Genomic DNA, 18,911 nt, shown 5'->3' on the forward strand with positions numbered 1-18,911 from the left:
TGACACAAAATGAAGGGAAATCACAAAAAATGGAATATCTCCTAAGCCTTTTTCTGTATAGAACTGAAACTTTGTAGAGTTGTTATACTCATCACAAAGTTTCATGATATGATCCACTATGACATTTCCATGGCAACACAATGGGCTCCAGGCCCTCACCATCCAAAGGATAAAATCAGAGTTTCCCTTCCCAAGAAGCGCTTGTTGCTCTTGATGTTTATTCAGTGGGTGTGAGGGAATATGGACATTGCGCAGCACAAGTATAAGAAATTCTGTTTGACTGTGGAGCAATTGATAAGGCATTTGTCATTTTGGGAAGGTAGAGGTCTGGTAACGAGTACGTTGCTATGGTGACATCATAGCCACTATCACAATGTGTAGTTCTGTCAGCACATCAACCCTGCAAAATTTCAACCCTGTAGATGTAGTATTTGCGTAGATATTCCAAATTTTGTGATTTCCCTTCATTTTGTGTCAGTCTTGTGACGTCACAAGTTGTCTAATTTGCATAAACCTAAATCTTGAATAACTCGGCAATCAAGAATGCTATCGCAATAAAATAAATGCCATTCTTCATCATTTTGAAAGCTCTTCCTAATAAGCTAATAAAAGATTTTGTGTCATATACACTTTAAGGATAAATCAAACAAAGTAGATTCAAAAAGATGCCTGTGAACTACTGGTAGCTAGTCACAAAATGAACCGACTGACTACAGTGCCTACAAGAAAATTGGGGCACCTGGGTGGAAATCCAGGCAAAGGGGAACTTTTTTCTTTAATTTTTACAAGATATTTTCCAGGTTGTTTGTGTCACAGTAAACATTACCGGAAGAGGGGGTACCTTATTATATGACATTTTCGCAGTGTGTTTATTTCGCAGTTTTGGAGGTCGTATAATTTCACGGCACTGTATTTGGCGATTTTGCGAAAATGTCGTATCCAAAATCACTTTAATTTCGCGATTTTACCAACGTTACAAGTTTGGTTATTTCCTTGACAATGTGATTTAAAATTTCTTGAATTTAGGTAAAACGACTTTATTCAAAAACGTCAACATTAACTAAAACACAACGAGTTAACTTTGTCAACAGCAAAGACAAAACAGTTCTCGGAAGCTGTTAATGTTTATACTAGTTAACATGTGTACTTATTCGTAAGTCAATATTCATCAGGATCCTTCTCCATTTACTGAAACGTTCTAAAGGTGTCTGAAGAAAAAAATGAAAGGCCTCTCGCGTCCAAGCGATGTAGCGGCGGACCAGTAGCGCATCCGGTTAACTCTTTTTTGGCTCTTTAAAGTGTCCCAATTCAAGTGAAAAAATTGATTCGAGAAAACAGCGCTAAAAATTCGACAGTTCATTTTACTTGAAAATTCTTGGTATAGTTTGATAGCAAGCTCTCTAAGCTTTAATTTGACGCGCTACATCGCTTGGACGCGAGACACCTCTTAAGGTATACGGTAACCTTAATTTGCGCGTCAACTTTATTTTTCGCGGCACTTTAATTTTGCGATTTTTCAAATCTCGAAAATCGCGAAATTAAAGTGTTGCGAAAATTTAATGTAATTAGGTACTTCAAATTAAAAGTGCTGGGGTGGAAGGGGGGGTGGGGGGGGGGGGGAGGGGAGAGGAGAGAAAGCAAGTAGGAAGTACACACTCAGAACAACAGTAGCTCTAGCCAAAACGTATAAACGTTTAATTAAACAATCAGTTGTATCTGACAATTTTTGTAGTCCAATAAATTTTGCTTTATAGTTGAGTCATTTTTTTTATCTTATCACAACAGCTAAGCTGTTGGTGTTCACAATGCCGTTTATGTTAAGTCATCTGTTATTTTCGCTAGGTGGTGTCACCCTTAGCTTCCCTCCGTATTTCGCCTCTACTCTTTTCAAGTCTACGCCCTTATTCTCTGGAACATGTCTGAATCTACATTTCTCTGCAAAATAACAGCCTGTCGTGCGCCAGAAATAGCACTCGTCTCCATTCACTGGGCCCGATAGCTTTTGTGACATTGATTTGACATCCCTGAAAAAGGACGGACATCACAGTGAGACCATTTCAATCTAAAAGCACTGAACAATAGCTTTGCATTTGAAAATCAAAACATAGTTCATTAAAAAAGACGACAATAGTCAAAAGGAAAAAACACAAACAAGCAAATTAACAGGGAAATCAATCAAAAATTTGGGATTTCACCTAAACGCCATTTTTCCGCCACTTGACATGGCTTTAATGGCAATATCTTGTTCACGTTTCAAGCAATCCGAAAACTCTATCATCATCCCATGAATCTGTGTTGTGGGGTGTTTTGTGAATTTTTGGGTATAGTTGGGAGGAGATAGTTTTTCTACAAGGATTGGTAAAATTAAGAGAAATAAGAAATATTGAAGATTTAGTGAAGCTTTTAAATTAGAATTTGTAGTTAATAATCAATAGACGGACACAAAGTTAGCCCACTAGCAACCTGGGGTGCTCTTGCGTGGGTATCAACTGTCTGTTGGTGTTCCAAAAATCATTTCCTTTCTTCTCTCTCTTCTTTAAAAAACCTCTTCAAATTTCATTCAATTTTAGCTTAAACCACCCCCCCCCCCCCCCTCCTAATCAAGGCTGTTACCTAACAGTAGCCCGGTAGCCTGAGGCGCCCAAGAAATTCTCTGGGCACCTCAATTTTTTGCAGCAGCACCTAACACATCACATGTTGGCCTCCTAACTTCTCAGCTTTTGGTCTTGTGGGCTCCTTGGAATTTTTCTTAGACAACAGTCTTGTTAATCCTAGCAGGACTGTAATCCCATAAGCTGTCTTACTCAATATTTATTTATTTGTTTGTTAGGTTGTTTATTTACTTTTCAAACCCCACTAGCCCCTCTTGGGGCTTCTTTTTAACAGGAGTCACAGGGTTGATATTGGGATGGACGGCTTGACTTCCTGGGGATCCTGTGTTGTTAGGGTATCTCAGCAGTATTGCCTCGCCTCCCAACTCATAAGCCTGCAAAGAGATTTCAGTAATAATTATTAGGGAACTGGTCATGTCAAGTTTGTTCAGAGGGGACCCAGCTTGTCTGCGGTAGGGGCTGGTTATCAAAGCCCCACCTGTCTCATGAAGTAGATGTATGTACTTTTTACTCAAATATTGTGACAAGAGATATGTATTTTTTATCTTGTGAGGAAATAAAGACTTTTATTATTATTATTATTATTATTATTATTATTATTATTATTATTATTATTATTATTATTATTAATATTATTATTATTACCTACAAAATTTTGTTGACTTGAAAATAATTATTTAAGTTGACACAGAATTACCCAGCTAGAAAGAGTCAGCATTGCTAGACAAACAAAATCAAAAGGAAAGTTTGAATCTCATAAATTTTTTATTACTGGATAGAGAGGTGGTTATGGAATAAAGGCACCATCTTTTAAGGTTGATGAAGGTGAGGTGCAGGAAGAGCCCACCATCTAGTTTGTGATTTGGTGTCCTTTTCGAATATAGCAGTTTTGACCACTTCCCTTACTTACAGTAAATGCCATTGAAAATAGAAAAACCTTATATGAACGGGTCCACATGTACACACAACTACAACAAGTGATGTACTAAGCCAGGTTTCTCAAATAGTTTCAGAGTAGGCAGCTGGGGTATAAAACTATGCAGATCAGTGAATGTTAGCCTTTTCATCAAAAAGTAGGTGTCTCAAAATTCAAAGTAAGTTTTCTAGCCACCTGCCAGCATTTAATGAGGACAGGTGTATCACAAACATAGGATATTACCCCCTCAGTTGGTCATACAAAAAAACTTGTACTGTAACAAACCCTACATATTATGCACTGCCAAGAATATTTATCAAGGTTTACAAATAAAGCATGCCATCCCCCCCCCCCCACCCACCACCCAAAAAAACAATTGCTCTGTTGAGCAACTGGTAGGTTAGGTTTTGCTGCAGGAAGTAGACACTAGTCCAACTTTAGCTGCACAGTTGCACACTGAAAAGGATGCACAGAATGCAAAAATAATTTACAACTTGCAGTATACAACAGCTAATTCAAGCCTCCCTTTCATCTTCAAACTCCGGTGACATTGCAGCGCACATGGATGCGAAGACTAGGAAAGCTATTATCAAGGGTGAGTATGCTGATTTTGTACTGCTGCTTCCCAAAAACTCTCAAATGTATTTATTTTGTGCTATAAAATAGTTGCAGAATTGTGATGAAATAAAGTTACTCATATCAAGCTCTTAAAACCTAATAATTTTCATCTGGCAGAACATGATCCACCCGCCCATCAACCTACCTGTAATTTTTCAAGTGCTATGGCTGCTGATTCTGCCTTTTCGTAGTTGACAAAAGCACAAAATCTTTTGGGGAGAATCCGTACATTGTCGACTCTGCCACATCTGCTAAACAGCTGCAGTAAATGCCTCTCGCTCACTTCTTCTGGGTTGATGTTTCCCACCCACAGTGAACGACAAGGTTCATCTCCATTGCTTAAATTTTCACTTAGTCTGAGAAGGAAGAAAAGACATCAAATTCAAGAGGAAATCAACCAGATGTAGCACTCTTTATCAAATTAAAGGCACCAAAATGACTGGATGACTCTGTTTCTGAGGCCAGATTGCCTCTGTGAATGTCTAGCTCTTTTCCCTAGATAAATGTTTTTCACACAAGTCTAAGAATTCACAACTTACTTGGCATGTCGTTTTTGTTGGTCATCCTCTCCATCAGAAACATATATTTCTGCTGAGACTGGAAAATTCACTAAAGAAAAATAACACAAAGTTACAGTTTTTAGTGGTTATTAATACGGCGGTTTAAGTGTATATGACACAAAATCTTTTATTAGCTTATTAGGAAGAGCTTTCAAAATGACGAAGAATGGCATTTATTTTATTGCGATAGCATTCTTGGTTGCCAAGTTATTCAAGATTTAGCCTTATGCAAATTAGACAACTTGTGACGTCACAAGACTGACACAAAATGAAGGGAAATCACAAAAAATGGAATATCTCTTAAGCCTTTTTCTGTATAGAACTGAAACTTTGTAGAGTTGTTATCTCATCACAAAGTTTCATGATATGATCCACTATGACAGTTCCATGGCAACAAAATGGGCTCCAGGCCCTCACCATCCAAAGGATAAAATCAGAGTTTCCCTTCCCAAGAAGCGCTTTTTGCTCTTGATGTTTATTCAGTGGGTGTGAGGGAATATGGACATTACGCAGCACAAGTATAAGAAATTCTGTTTGACTGAGGAGCAATAAATAAGGCATTTGTCATTTTGGGAAGGTAGAGGTCTGGTAACGAGTACGTTGCTATGGTGACATCATAGCCACTATCACAATGTGTAGTTCTGTCAGCACATCAACCCTACAAAATTTCAACCCTGTAGATGTAGTATTTGTGTAGATATTCCAAATTTTGCGATTTCCCTTCATTTTTGTGACGTCAAAAGTTGTCTAATTTGCATAAACCTAAATCTTGAATAACTCGGCAACCAAGAATGCTATCGCAATAAAATAAATGCTATTCTTCATCATTTTGAAAGTTCTTCCTAATAAGCTAATAAAACATTTTGTCTCATATACACTTTAAAATAAAATAGTTTTTAGTGGTTGTTAATTTGGCGGTTAAAATAAAACAGTTTTTGGTGGTAATTAATAGAGTGGTTAAAATAAAACAGTTTTTGGTGGTTATTAATACAGTGGTTAAAATAAAACAGGGTTTGGTGGTTATTAACATGGCAGTTAAAATAAAAGTTTTTAGTGGTTATTAACACGGCAGTTAAAATAAAACTTATCTTTATTAAGGGGCAGTTGCTCCTTTTGCCGCCGTGCATACATTCTGCGCATTGACCGTATTCCAGAATAAGAATAAGCAGAATAGCTGTTAGATTTCTTTTTTTAAGTAACCTTAGAAAGACATTTCGGCAAACGTTTGCTGACACATGGTAATTTAAAAGCGATCTTGTACTCCAGTAACTCCAATGATGAGGGATTTCTTGTCATCATTGAATGTATTCCTATTCCAGAATGGGGTCAATCAAATGCACCCTAAGACTGTTGCTGCACCTAAATAGTTCTTCCTCCTTACCTTTTCCAGCTAGCAGAGCCTCTAAAGCTGCCTGTACTGTACCATATGCTTGAATGGCTGCCTCACTTTGATTCTGAGGAAATCCCATCTCCTGAACAATAAATTAGCAGTAAGAAAGACAATATTAAAGTCCAGTAACTAAAACATTTAAATCAAAGAGACAGATGTGTGAAACATTTTACTCTTACTTTTAATACAAAAAAAATTGAGTCTACAGTAGATTCTAAAAAAATTAAACAGGAGAAACAAACAGGTGTACAAAATGAGCATGTCATGCTATTCACATGCAAACACAGGTAAAATTTATGCATCCTAAAATAAATTCAGTGTGTATAGATTCACATATTAAATTTGCACAGATAGGGTACTCTGCTGTTTTCTTTGGAATACACTAAGATAAGCAAGGTTTTAGCCAAAAGGGTGTCCAGGCAGCCATACTTGGATGCCTACCTAATCTTTTAAATCTTTTATGGGAGATAGTTCTTATAGGCACTCAACTTTCAATTTCTGGCTAAAAGTGTAAATATAAATCACAACTGTTTATAGAAAGCTGCTCAGTTTATACCTCTAGCTGTTGTACTCTGACCCTTGCCAGTTCAAACATAGCATCTTCACAGTGCTTATCCAGTTTTAACACTTGAGCAAAGCTGTTCTCTGCATCAGAATATAACTGCAATGAAAGGAATGGATATATCAAAAAAGGGATTCATTTATAGCAACAATGTACTTGATGATCAGGAACAACATTGAGTACAACATTTGTACTCAGCTTGCTCCAAAGAGTATGCTTACAAGCAGCCGATAGCCACAAGAGATTACAACAATTTATTTTAAGTACTCTTTCTATCCAAAGACGATAATTGTTTCAGAATGGAACAAACTCCCAAGGGAAATTGTACTGTCCAGTTCACTTGCGGCATTTAAAAACGCAATTTTTAACATCTGACCTGACCTCTTTATTTTTAATATTACTTTTTTTAGAGTGGTCTAAAATGCTCAGTATTGAGTGACAGCCCTACCCTGTAAATAATAAATTGGAAAAACTGCTATGGAAGTGTAAGTGCAGATTCTTTACAAGCTGATGACACAGAAGAAATGGCACCACCAAACTAAACTAAAATTTGTTACCAAGTACAAATTAACTGTGGTCACCACACCTCTTCAATCATGGTTCTTCCTAAAAAAACACAATAACAATTAAAAATAAGAACCTTTAATCCTGACAGTGCTCTGCCACGTCTAAAATATCCCTTTGGCCAATCAGGAGCAAGCGAGATGGCAACATCCGCATCCTGCAGCGCTTTTTCATATTGACTCATTCTGTCGTAACAGTAAGAACGGTTTCCAAAGAATCTGTGGAGAAATGACACATTTGTGTAAATCCAAGGCAAGCTACAAAGATGGCTATTGTAACTAATAGAAATACTGGAAACATACTTTTTTTAGGATATCAGAAAGTATAGAAAACTAACTGGAGAAGCCACTCTGGGAGGAAAGTAACCCATTCTTGTGTAGTTGCTAGCCACAATAGCCAGCTGCTGGTGACTAATGACAGCCATACCAATATATAATTCAAAGCACAGTCATAACTGTATGTTGAGCTTCATTGCAATAGACTCAATCCCTTCCTTTGGAGAGCAATTTCATATTCTTTGAATGCCCTCCAATTTCCCTGAGTATTTCACCCTGCCATTCTGGCTATACACAATAATTGCACTTCCTCTAGCATAAAGATGGCCCCAAAAGATGGGTCTTCAAACTGAGTGTGTTGTTTTGGAAACACAAACACAGAAGCAAACCTGAAGTCCTTGGCATCCAGGTTAATAGCTTCAGTAAACAAGTCCACAGCTGCTTGATAGTTACCAAGGTTAGCCATCTCATTACCTTTTACTATGCAGGAAAATACAGTGTAAAAGTTAAAAATCTTACAACAATCTTAGTCACACAGACACTGGCAACCTACACTTTAAAATATGTGTCAGGTTTTGGATTATGCATGTAGATCTTCTAAAACAGATCACTTAACAGTTTACATTGCTCCAGTTTTGATTGCTGTAAAAGGTCTTGGACTACAAAATAAACATATCCTCCAACATATCATGCATGCCAGTGGGTTGTGTTCGGTTAAAAAAGTCCAAGATGGCAGTTACCTTCGGGGAAATTTTGTAAGATGTCAAATCACATTAGAAGCCTGGAAAGACATGCTCCCAAACACAGTCCTCTCGAAATGTTTTGCAACAGTAAGCAAAATAATAGGTTGGAGGAGTAGACAGAATGAGCCGAGAGGTCTTGGGGAAAATTAGTGTGAACTAAGTGGAAAATTATCTTCTCTAGGTGCAAAGTCACTGACTGCCAGTACAGTTTAAGAGGGCTGTCAGTAGATAACAGTCATATGCCAAGTGGTTTGTAAAAAAAAAAAACAACTAGGGTTTCACACACTATCATTTTATCATTCAGTCCTGACCACTAAACCACTAAACCTTCATGGCTTGAAATACAAAAGCTTTCATTGCAATAGGCCATTACCGAGTTCCTTTGAACCTCAATATGAAAGCAAGGCTTTGTGTATAGTATTTATCATGAAAATTAGCTTTCATCCATATGAAAACAAAACTCGCAGTCATAATAAGGTTCAAAGCAACTTGGAAATGGCCCATTAAAAGCTAGCCTGATTGACACATCCACAGGCACACCAACCTGCAACTTGTCTGCTGCGGTACACCACAGGGTCAATTTGTTCACCTGGTGGTGGTTGACTGGAGCCATTCTTAACTGTTTGTGAGTTCTGGCCATTATTAACAGGGGTATTAGCTTTTACTGTTGTTGGATTAGAGACAGGAGCGGACGCTGGATTACGACCAGCTGCTCTTGCAAAGAAAGCACTGGATGTATCCCATGTTGGTTCCTTAAAAAAAGAGAATATTATTGTAGAAAATGTGCATCTAAAATTTGATGTTTATTTTTTTTATTTAAGATTTTTATTAGCTTTACGTGACACACAAAATACAATAGTAAACACAACTTACACTATGTGCAATAAATTATAGTTCTTACTATGTTTACATTAAATGCTTTCTGTCCTTGCAGTACTAAGAATAACACTACTTACTGTACTAACAATAGTTGTATTACAGTCCTTACAATATGTGGACTGTTTTTGCCAATAACAATAATTTTTTGCTCAAAACTTCCAAAATTTGATGGTGTGAAAAAAGAACAGGTGTCGTTTACTTATATCAAAGAAGGTTTAAACATTGAAAAAATATTTACCAAAATCATAAAAATTAATTTAATGTAAATTAATAAAAAATTACCATAAGATTACTATTATTTTATAAATACATGTAAGAAATCATTTAGTGCTACAACAGCATCCTTCCTTCCAAAAATACAAAATTAACCTCCCTAAAAAGATTTTTATAGAACACAAACAAAGAATATAAATGACTCACTTCTCCTCCTGATAAATCATCGTCTTCATGCCTGAATAGAAATTTAGCAAACATTTCATCATAAGAAAAGAAAACTGATAAAACTCTTCCACAATAAAATACTCAAGACTTTTTCTAATTAACTGAAAAACATGGTTGCTTTGATTGTACGTACAGATGTATATATTGCACGACTGTAATTTTTTTTCAACCTTTTACCTGAAAGGTCAAATTAGTGTGCCATAGATTTGACATTCAAAATGCCATGATTTTTGCCTGAAAGAAGTCATTACTCAGTGCAGTATGGGAAACCTTTGTTGAGGACTTGTATGTACGGTAATAAGCCAATCAGAGCATGTGCTTTACTTATTAAGTTACATTATGCTATAATCAGTAATGAGTTTTTAACCTTCGGAGGTCAGTATTACGAATACTGTTATGTGAGGTAAACCAATAGACAGTGAAAAAACAGAAACTGATAAAGCAACACTCCAAGCTGCAACCTTTTTGATCACCAAGGAGAGTGGAACAAGGAAAATGAAAAGATCTTTGGTTGTCACAAGGTGACTTTGAAAACCATTGAGCCTGGACCCCTGTTAAGTCGATCAAAATCCGGCCATCGTAGTGACAAGACGACCATGACGTTTTGACCCAACTGAGCCAGATGTTTTCATTTCCTGATAATTCCACTTTCATGACTGACAACTGTGAAAATGGCAAAGGTGGATTAATGCCTGAACTTCACATTCACGTATTAAGAAGCTTTCACACAAGGCAATTGGTCTTGCAACTTGCCACGCAATTCTGTTGAGCCGTAACGACACAAGCTGCATAAAGCGTTGTGTAGTGTAACATGCCCTACAATGAACACGCCTCACAAAGTTTCTGTTGCAGTCACTGTTGCACAAAGTAGAACTGACCGCTACTTTTCGCAATGCTTGTGGCAACAAAAAATTACAAGACATTTTCATTTCATGAAATGTCACAGAACTAGGCCATGAGGCAGCCACATGCAACTTGTGTCGCAACAAAATGGCGAGATAAGTTGAAAGAAATAATACATGGTGTAGCAGTGCCTTTATTCAAAGGTGAAATAAAGGGCTGAATGGGCCACCTACCTTTTTGTAGTATTTTGTTCTGTTTTTCCTTGTACATTTGTGCTATTGACGCAGTGTTCTTTGAGACCACTTGATAATTTTGTATTGTTATTTACAGTTTTGCTTGTGGTTGTTGTATTCTTTTTTTTATCCACATCTTTAGCTGGTACTTTACTACCAACTGGAGTATTTTCTTTTTTATTATTCTTTTGCTGAAACAAAGAGAAGCAAAAAAGAGAAGCAAAATAATAAACTTAAGGTATTCAGCAAAAGTGAAAACACATCAGTTCTTAAATGTTTCTTAACTTATTTAATGGGATTTTTTCAGTCCGTTGGTGAGATAATGTCAAAACTTGCTACATTGTGTTACACAACTTTAAACTGCTAGTTCAAATCTTCATGTTGTTCTCGTATGAAAATCAAAGAAAGTTTCTTATCAATTTTTCTTCCCTGTGTTTGAGGTGCATAAAAGCATCAAATTCCACTTCCGGTTTGGTACAATAGCATGCGAGAAGGGGAACTGGGGATAGAGGGGATGTGATGTCAATACATGAATGCTCAGTCTCACAGTTTCTCTATTCCTCAGTTGTTTCATTCTGAGTATTCAACAATCCCATTCATATTTTTGTCCACACATTTTTCTTCCTCTCACACATAAAACAAACTGAGGAATAGTGAAATTACAAGACTATCGTTCCTGTATCAACGTTACACCCCTACAATCTACAATTTCTACATAAAATACTTTTCAATCTCTGACTAAAAAGGTGCAAAACATAGAATGTCTATCTGTTGGTAAATGCAGACTGTAACTTGTGACTGTTAAAATTGTCTGTTACCTGTATATTTTCTTTTTCATCCTTTACTTTTTTCTCCCGTTCCTTTTCCTTTTTTCTTTCTTTGTTTCTCTATCATTAAGACACAAATTTAAACAGCATCACCAAAAAGCATCTACCAAGTATGGTGAAGTATGGCTCTTGACAGTTTTAGATAGTATGTTGCCTTAATACAGAGGTATTTTTATGCAGTTTATGGCCATGTGGAAAAGGCAGATCTTGACAAGGTTTATTGAAATCTAAAAAGAAAATTGGGGAGGGGGGTAACCATGCATTTTTCAGAGATAATTAAGCACAAAAATTCTAAAAATCTTTTAAAAACTAATACAAAACAATGTACGGAATTGAATTTCCAAATTTATACTTAATTATCTCTGAAAAAAGCATAGTTACCCCCAATTTTCTTATTGGATTTCAATAGCCCTTACCTTTATAGTCATAAATAGTTGCGCAAAACTACCTTTGAATATTATTTAATACAATTTATTACAAGTGTTCTTTCCACAAATTTACTTTCATATGTTATAATATAAATACCAGTGCAATTAAGAGAGTTATTTCAGACAACTCACACAAGGCTCACAAAAACCATGTAATAAAAAAAAACACACATAATTATTATTTCAAACTGTACCTTCTTTTTAGCTCTCCTCTTTTCGGCCTTTTTTCTGTCTCTCTCTTCTTCTTCTATGAGTTCATTTGCATTTTTCATGGCTTCCTGTAGATTCAACACCATAGCAACAAAACACGATTTCCATCAAAAAATTTTCATGTGCTAGATTTTCACATCCAGATAAAGGATAACTTTTCAGGGATGAAGCTAAGAAAAACCTCAACAGACTCATTAATAAACCCAGCCGGCTCGTTTAGACTGTGCCACTTTAAAATTAGCTGAAGTATTTGTTTTCTGCTGGAATTTCAGCCGGGGATAAGATCACTTCTAGATGGAGAAATATGCTGGTAGCCAGACACTGGTTGGGGGGGGGGGGGGGGAGGGGGACTCCCCCATTAAAGTAGGAGGTGTTTATTGAAACCTTTTAGGGAATGAAATATGTGGTTTTGTACTGCTCATTGTGTTAACTATGAAATGACTACCATGAGGGTTATCTTGGTACCTTTTCGGGTCGTAATCAGAATTGGTACCTCTTAGGTGAACATGAAATTTAGGGGTTCTCTACAAAACTTTCTGATGAGAAACTCCATCACTATTATTTGGCAGTGCCCCTCCCCACCCTCCTCACCCTCCTCACCCAAGAAGCTAGTACCCCAACCCCCATGGAGACATCTTTCTTATGCAGGAGAAGATTTAAGCAAACAAGATAAACTGATTGAGTTACTGAATTTGTGACTTAATTTTTTATATGAGGAATAGGAAGTCAAAAAGCAATGCTTAATAAATTAAATCCGATGAAACAAGAACATGTGTAAAAGAGTGTTACACGCTAGAACTTACCGCCTCTGATAAGTTATGAGCAGGTCGTCCGGCTATAAACAAAAGACATTGATCAATAGGGCCATTTATACGGGAGAAAATAAGACACGTCTTATCTTAGACGCGTCTTAAATAAGACGCGAGCTGATCGTATAAACGGCACAAAATAAGCGTTCGTGTCTTATTTTAGACGCGACTAAAATAAGACGCGTCTAACTCTGGAACAGGAGCTTGAGCTGTTCTTGTCTTGGTCGCGTCTTAAATAAGACGTGAACTTCCTCATATAAATGGTACACGTGTCTTAAATAAGACGTGACTACAAATGAGCATGCGTAAGAGCGAGTGACGCGTCACGACATACGTCACTGACCGCTCTCAGCTCTGCAAAATGGCTTCGCAGTGTTCACAGTCCGCTTTGCAGTGTTCAAAAACACCAGCAACACTGGCAGCAAAAAAGAAATACGTGGACTACCTCGGAAGAGAAGGAGTTTCTGCTTATTTGCAAAGAGAGGGCATTTGCCGAGGAGCTGGACAATTGTGTTACGGGCGCCGGCGTTAGTTACTTCTGATGTAACTTTTGTTTACATTGAACGTTTATCCTTTCGCAATTGGTACAGATGAAAATTTGTTGCAAATCATTGCTAATTAGCATGGTTGCTAATGGTAACGTCGCATGTAAACAAGGCTGTATAAAAAATAAGACGCAGGTCGTTTACACGTGATTTTTGCGTCTTACGCAGGACGCGATCGTATAAACGGTACAGTTCGCGTCTTATTTAAGACGCGTCTTAGATAAGACGCGTCTTATTTTCTCCCGTATAAATGGCCCTAATGACATATTCATGTGAAACAGGGACTACATACACGTACATTGTAAGTCATACTACAGAGCCATTTTGTGTCCACTTGATTTGTTCCCAAAGTTGTTTAATTAAACTCAGACTATCTTGGCCAACATTTAGGTTGAACAGGTAATGAACCAAAATTTGGTTGTTTATTATACACCTTGGCCCTTAATGAAATCCCTGTATATTACCATTCTGGTTTAAAACCTGCACCACTGATTACAACAAATCACACACTATCAAGCTCACTCACTAGTACCTTTATCAGTTGTTTTTCTTTCATATTTTCTCCTAAAACTGCGTGCTATACTGTGAAGAATTTCATCATCCACTTCATCCTCGTCATCGTCATCATCACTGTAGTAACTGTCATCCGATTCGTACATTCCAGGGCAGCAATTAAACATTCCTAAACAAAAACAACAATGGCTGTTACTAAAAATATGAACACAATGGATTTGGAAGGGTACCTTCCACTTAACTTTGTCACTTGTCGAAAAGATCATTAGAATACAGAAAAACTACTGCAAATCACTCTTAGACTAATTTTAACAACTAAAAGAGGTACTTTAAGATGATACCAGTATATCTTTCATGAATACTGGGGCAAGTTTAAAACAATTTCCCTCTTGTGTCTCTGCATTTGTTTCCACAAGACTTGTCCAAAATCCTGGTAGCTGTACCAGATAAGATTGTCATTCCTGACCAGCACAAACTTTACAACATGTACAAGTATCGATTAAACATGGCATGGTCAATAATTTCAATCACATTCCTTATAGGTTTTAATCACCACAGATCTAACTATTATTTCTAAACATTGTAGGCCTCAAGAGGGGGAGGGGGGGGGGGGGGGTGCATGAAAGAGCTTTTCAGTTTTTCATTTTATTATGGAACAAAAATAAAAATGGCAATGGAAGTCCTGTACAGTAACAGTATCAGTCAGTTAAATCAGTAAAAAAATTATTTGTGACATACAGAAGTAAATTTCACTTACCATTACGGTGGAAGAAAATGTGGGCAAATAGGTCAAACATGTCAGCCTGCAAGTTAAATTGATAAATGGAATATACTGTGAATGGCTGCTTCTTACTCGTCCTAACTTAGTTTCTTCTTTAATTTAAATCATTCTGTTAACAAACATAACTTGCAGGAGAAACCCTAATAACAACCAGAGGAAAAATAATTGTTTTTATCTCTGAAAAAGCGGCTACAATATTACAGATAAGCTAAACGGACATGAAAATTAACACTTTAAGAACGGTGCCTACTAATACAGAAGTATTTTTGCTCAGTGTTTGACTATGCGGGAAAAGCAGATCTTAGCAAGAGGTATTGGAATCCAACAAGAAAATTGGGGGCAACCAAGTATTGTTTAGAGATAATTAAGCAACAATAATTCTAAAAAGCTGTAAAATAAAATTATAAAGGAATGTATGGAGTTTTTTTTCCAAATTAAAGCTTCAGTTGTCTCTGAAAAATGTATGGTTACCCCAAATTTTCTTTTTAAATACCAAGAGCACTTGCCAAGTTCTGCTTTCTCCGCATAGATTTAAACCACGCAAAAATATCCCTGTATTAGTAGTCACCACCCACTGGAAACCTGAGTATCTCAAGATGCGCAGAACGTATGCGTAGTAACAAAAGTAAGCACCGTCCTTAAGTACAAAAAGTGACATGCATCCAATTTCTCCTCACAATATCACAACCTGATGAGGCATTCAGCTCATGAGAAAAAAGGGAATGATCACAAAAGACACAAGGTCTTGATGTTTTAACAAATTCTCCTGACTAGTTTCATTAGAAAAATAAGAAGGACAGTGAGGAGAACACGTACCTGTTGATACTGGGGCTCAAAGGGTTACAAATAATGCAGGTACTTACGGCAGTCAAGTTGATTTCATCATCCGAATCCTCACTGGTTAGTCGTTTGTATGCTGACGACACTTCTTGGAATTTCTAAATAAAATAATTACCCGTAAGTATGGAAAATATTGCCTACATGTAGTCATAAACAAAAAGGGGATTAACAAAATGAAAATTTAAAAGAAAACTAATACTTGGACAATAAAGCACTTTGGGAAACAACTTTGACCACTGGCTGCCATAAAAACATATCTCAAGTTGTATGACTAGTGGTTTACTGAAAAACTTCAGTAGAAAAATTAAAACTAATGCTGTCCAACATTTTGATGTTACTTCCATCATTCCAACAGTCACTTTGACAATGATGATGATGATGATGATGATGATGGAAGTACCATCGAAACGTTGGACAACATTAGTTTTATTATTATAATTTTTTTATCAAGTTGTGTATCTTATAAGCATATGGATGAAATCCAAGAGTAAACATTCATATCAAAGCTACAATAACAAGTAATACTTTCCTGTGGCAGTCTAGCTAGCTTGGTGTACAAAGTGGTTCTCACTTTTAAGACTGAATAAAAACTAGAAGTGTAAATACTCAAATGGAATATGTTGGACAGTTCTTTCCACTGCTGCTAATTGATATTCTTTTTCTTCAATATCCTTTCTCATTGAGCCACGTAAAAGATACATAGAAAACGCAACATAATAAAAGTAAGTACTCAGTGAAATTAGATCTTACTTGAGTTGCTTCCACACTGTTGTTATGTTTGTCAGGATGCCACCTCAAAGCAAGACGTTTGTAACTGGATCTTATTTCGTCTTGACCTGCCCCTAAACAAGTCACAGCAAAAAAGAAGAGATTCTCAGCCCTGTTAAACATGCCAATGTACATATTACTGTGATAGTGCCTCCTAATACAGAGATATTTGTGCACAGCTTATGAAGATACAGAAAAAGCAGAGTTTAGAAAGGGCTAATTGAATCCAAAAATAAAACTGGAGGTAACCATGCATTTTTAGACATATTAAACAATGATAACCCCAATAAGGGTTAAAATATATAACAATGTATGACATTTTCCCCCAAAATTGAAGCTTAACTGTCTCTGAGAAATGAATTGCCTTTGCTAACATCTTCTTTTTCCCGCATACAGTCAAAAACTGCCCAATTAACAGGCATCTTCACTAAGAAATCAGAGATTCTCAGACCATCCTGAGATCAACAGAAGTATGCATAATAGCAAAAGGAGGCACCACCCTTAAAAGAGGTTCATTGGTCTGTATGCTACTACATGAGATTATACATGTTGATATTTTTTAGGGCTTAAAGAATAAATTAGCTGTTTTATCTCCAAAGACAAACCTTCACTCATGTCATTTGGTTCTAACTTTTGAATTTGTCAATGAAATCCTAAAGTACAGTGGAACCCAGTCAATATGGACACCAAATGGACACACAAAACTGTCTGTATTGCCCCGGTGACTGTATTAAGTGGACTCTCACAAAAAAAACATCATGGACACATGTTTCATCAATGCAAAGACTAAAATGTGTAAGTTAAAAGCAACAGAACGGTGGCTAATGCCTAACCTGTTACTTAACTTAGTATAAATTGGAGAAACCTCCTGGCCCCGTTTGTTCGAAAGCCGATTAACGCTAATCCACGATTCTCTCGCTCGTTAAAAATGTTTTTAAAATCTAATTTTAAGCCGATGGTGAAGAAAAGCCAAAGTCAAACCTGAGGGACGTAAGTCTTTTTGAAAAATCTTTATTGTTTAGTAATTAAACTCGAATCAAAATTCTTGTTAATCCAGGATTAGCTTAATCGGCCTTTGAGCAACTGAGTCCTGGTCATTAAGTCTTGCACTAAAATTACCATTCTCTCAGTGCTTCTAACACGACTGAAAAAGTAATGTCTTTGAACCTAATCGGGACTGACACTTTCAATTTGTGGTTCAGCCAGACAGACTGAATATTGACAATTTGAAGTTTTAAGTTTGTGGATGAAATTCTTAATTGGCCAACATCAAGGAGTAGAACTTTTGTGCGGTTCTTTTTACTTTTTTATATCTTATTTCAAGTTTTAAACCTCGATTTCTAATAGAAGAGGTACTGTGGTGCTTTAGAATAAAACCAATATCAGAATACGGTTATGATACACAACATTACACAATTTCATGCAACCTTTAAAACATCTTGTAACATCATAACAAACTTTCACTGGAAGGAAATTTGAATGTATGTTTGTTGGATTCATTTTCTACTGAAATGCAAGTATTATTTGCTACAATGAAAGATCAGGTACAAGCTGGAAATTTTTAACTTTTTCCTGAATACCTTAACAAAAAGTTCACAAAAGAATCAACTGTAAAGATAATACAAATAATTACAATATAGATGTACTTTTTGATAATTTGATTTGAGCACTTGATAAACAAAAAATGGCTCTGTGGTCATCCGAACTTAAAAGCAGGGTAATTTTGATAAACTTAGCGAGAAAGTTGTTTATATTGTCAAGCAATAAGAAACTTGTCCATATAAGGTGATCTACACTTCCTGTTTAGAAATTGTTTTAATTGAAACGAACACCAGTCAAAACAGAAACCAAAGAGCTTGAAACTTTGAACAAAAAGAAATCAACCTTTAACTTTCACGTTAAATGTGGCCAGTAATGGTCTCAGTTTCTAAATAACGTATTTTTCGTCACCATTCCAGTGACAGAACAATGCTTCGAATTTCGTCACGCAATTGAGACTTATTTAGTCAGTGGCGGCTCCAAGAGTCAGACGTCATTTCACAATACTTCCGAGTAAAAGAAACGAAACGATATCAAGCTGGAAAATATCATTGATTACACACTGAGCATCAATTTAAAAACATGATTCGGATTCTTTCCTTCAGAACAAATTCCTTGGAGTTGTACATCGCAAAATACTGTCACTTGCTTATCACAAGTTACAAAAGGTTTTAGGGCATTAAAACAAGTGAATCAAGAAATAAATTACAAACCAAAAGGAAGCTCCAAGATTTCGAAAGCCTCGCTCTTTGTCAGACCCATAATTTTCACGTTCTAAATGCCCAGGTTCAACGTTTTGCTGCAGACAAATCCGCCATATTTCATACTTTCACGTGTAAAGTTTTGGCGCGAATGCAGAATTCTGGGAAATTTAAAGTCTCGTGACTCGAAGTCGAGACTTCAGACTTAGCAGTCAGCAGCTCGTCTCTATAGCAACGACCAAGTACAAAAGGACTGGGTATGAAATTGAAGATAGATCACGTGCCAGCGGTTAATACCAGCGGTTAACTTCAGT

The 18,911-nt window shown here is 36.5% G+C and overlaps 1 protein-coding gene across 1 annotated transcript; it reads right to left on the reverse strand.

Annotated features, from left to right (window-relative positions):
* Positions 1-1,672: 1,672 nt before the first annotated feature.
* LOC146464590 (uncharacterized) lies at positions 1,673-18,764 on the reverse strand. Its single transcript, XM_085129565.1, has 19 exons — positions 18,610-18,764; positions 16,340-16,431; positions 15,613-15,687; positions 14,726-14,771; positions 13,988-14,137; positions 12,905-12,936; positions 12,086-12,169; positions 11,455-11,523; positions 10,637-10,827; positions 9,540-9,570; positions 8,785-8,992; positions 7,887-7,977; positions 7,299-7,440; positions 6,653-6,757; positions 6,088-6,178; positions 4,686-4,755; positions 4,292-4,502; positions 2,844-2,986; positions 1,673-2,024 (listed from the first exon to the last, which is right to left on the reverse strand). Exons 1-19 carry the CDS (start codon positions 18,656-18,658, stop codon positions 1,823-1,825), a joined length of 2,082 nt encoding a protein of 693 aa, XP_084985691.1. The 5' UTR covers positions 18,659-18,764; the 3' UTR covers positions 1,673-1,822.
* Positions 18,765-18,911: the final 147 nt, after the last annotated feature.

The sequence above is a fragment of the Pavona decussata genome, unplaced genomic scaffold, assembly GCF_977016875.1.
Source record: "Pavona decussata unplaced genomic scaffold, jaPavDecu1.1 SCAFFOLD_161, whole genome shotgun sequence".
Classification (NCBI taxonomy): domain Eukaryota; kingdom Metazoa; phylum Cnidaria; class Anthozoa; order Scleractinia; family Agariciidae; genus Pavona; species Pavona decussata.

Bases quoted from the DNA above. Each gene is read 5' to 3' on its own strand.
- LOC146464590 (XM_085129565.1), bottom strand. From the start codon at position 18,658: ATGGGTCTGACAAAGAGCGAGGCTTTCGAAATCTTGGAGCTTCCTTTT. The intron at 16,432-18,609 runs GTTTGTAATTTA...TGACTTGTTTAG, and splicing joins AATCTTGGAGCTTCCTTTTG to GGGCAGGTCAAGACGAAATA. The intron at 11,524-12,085 runs GTACAGTTTGAA...TCTTAATGATAG, and splicing joins AGAGGAGAGCTAAAAAGAAG to AGAAACAAAGAAAGAAAAAA.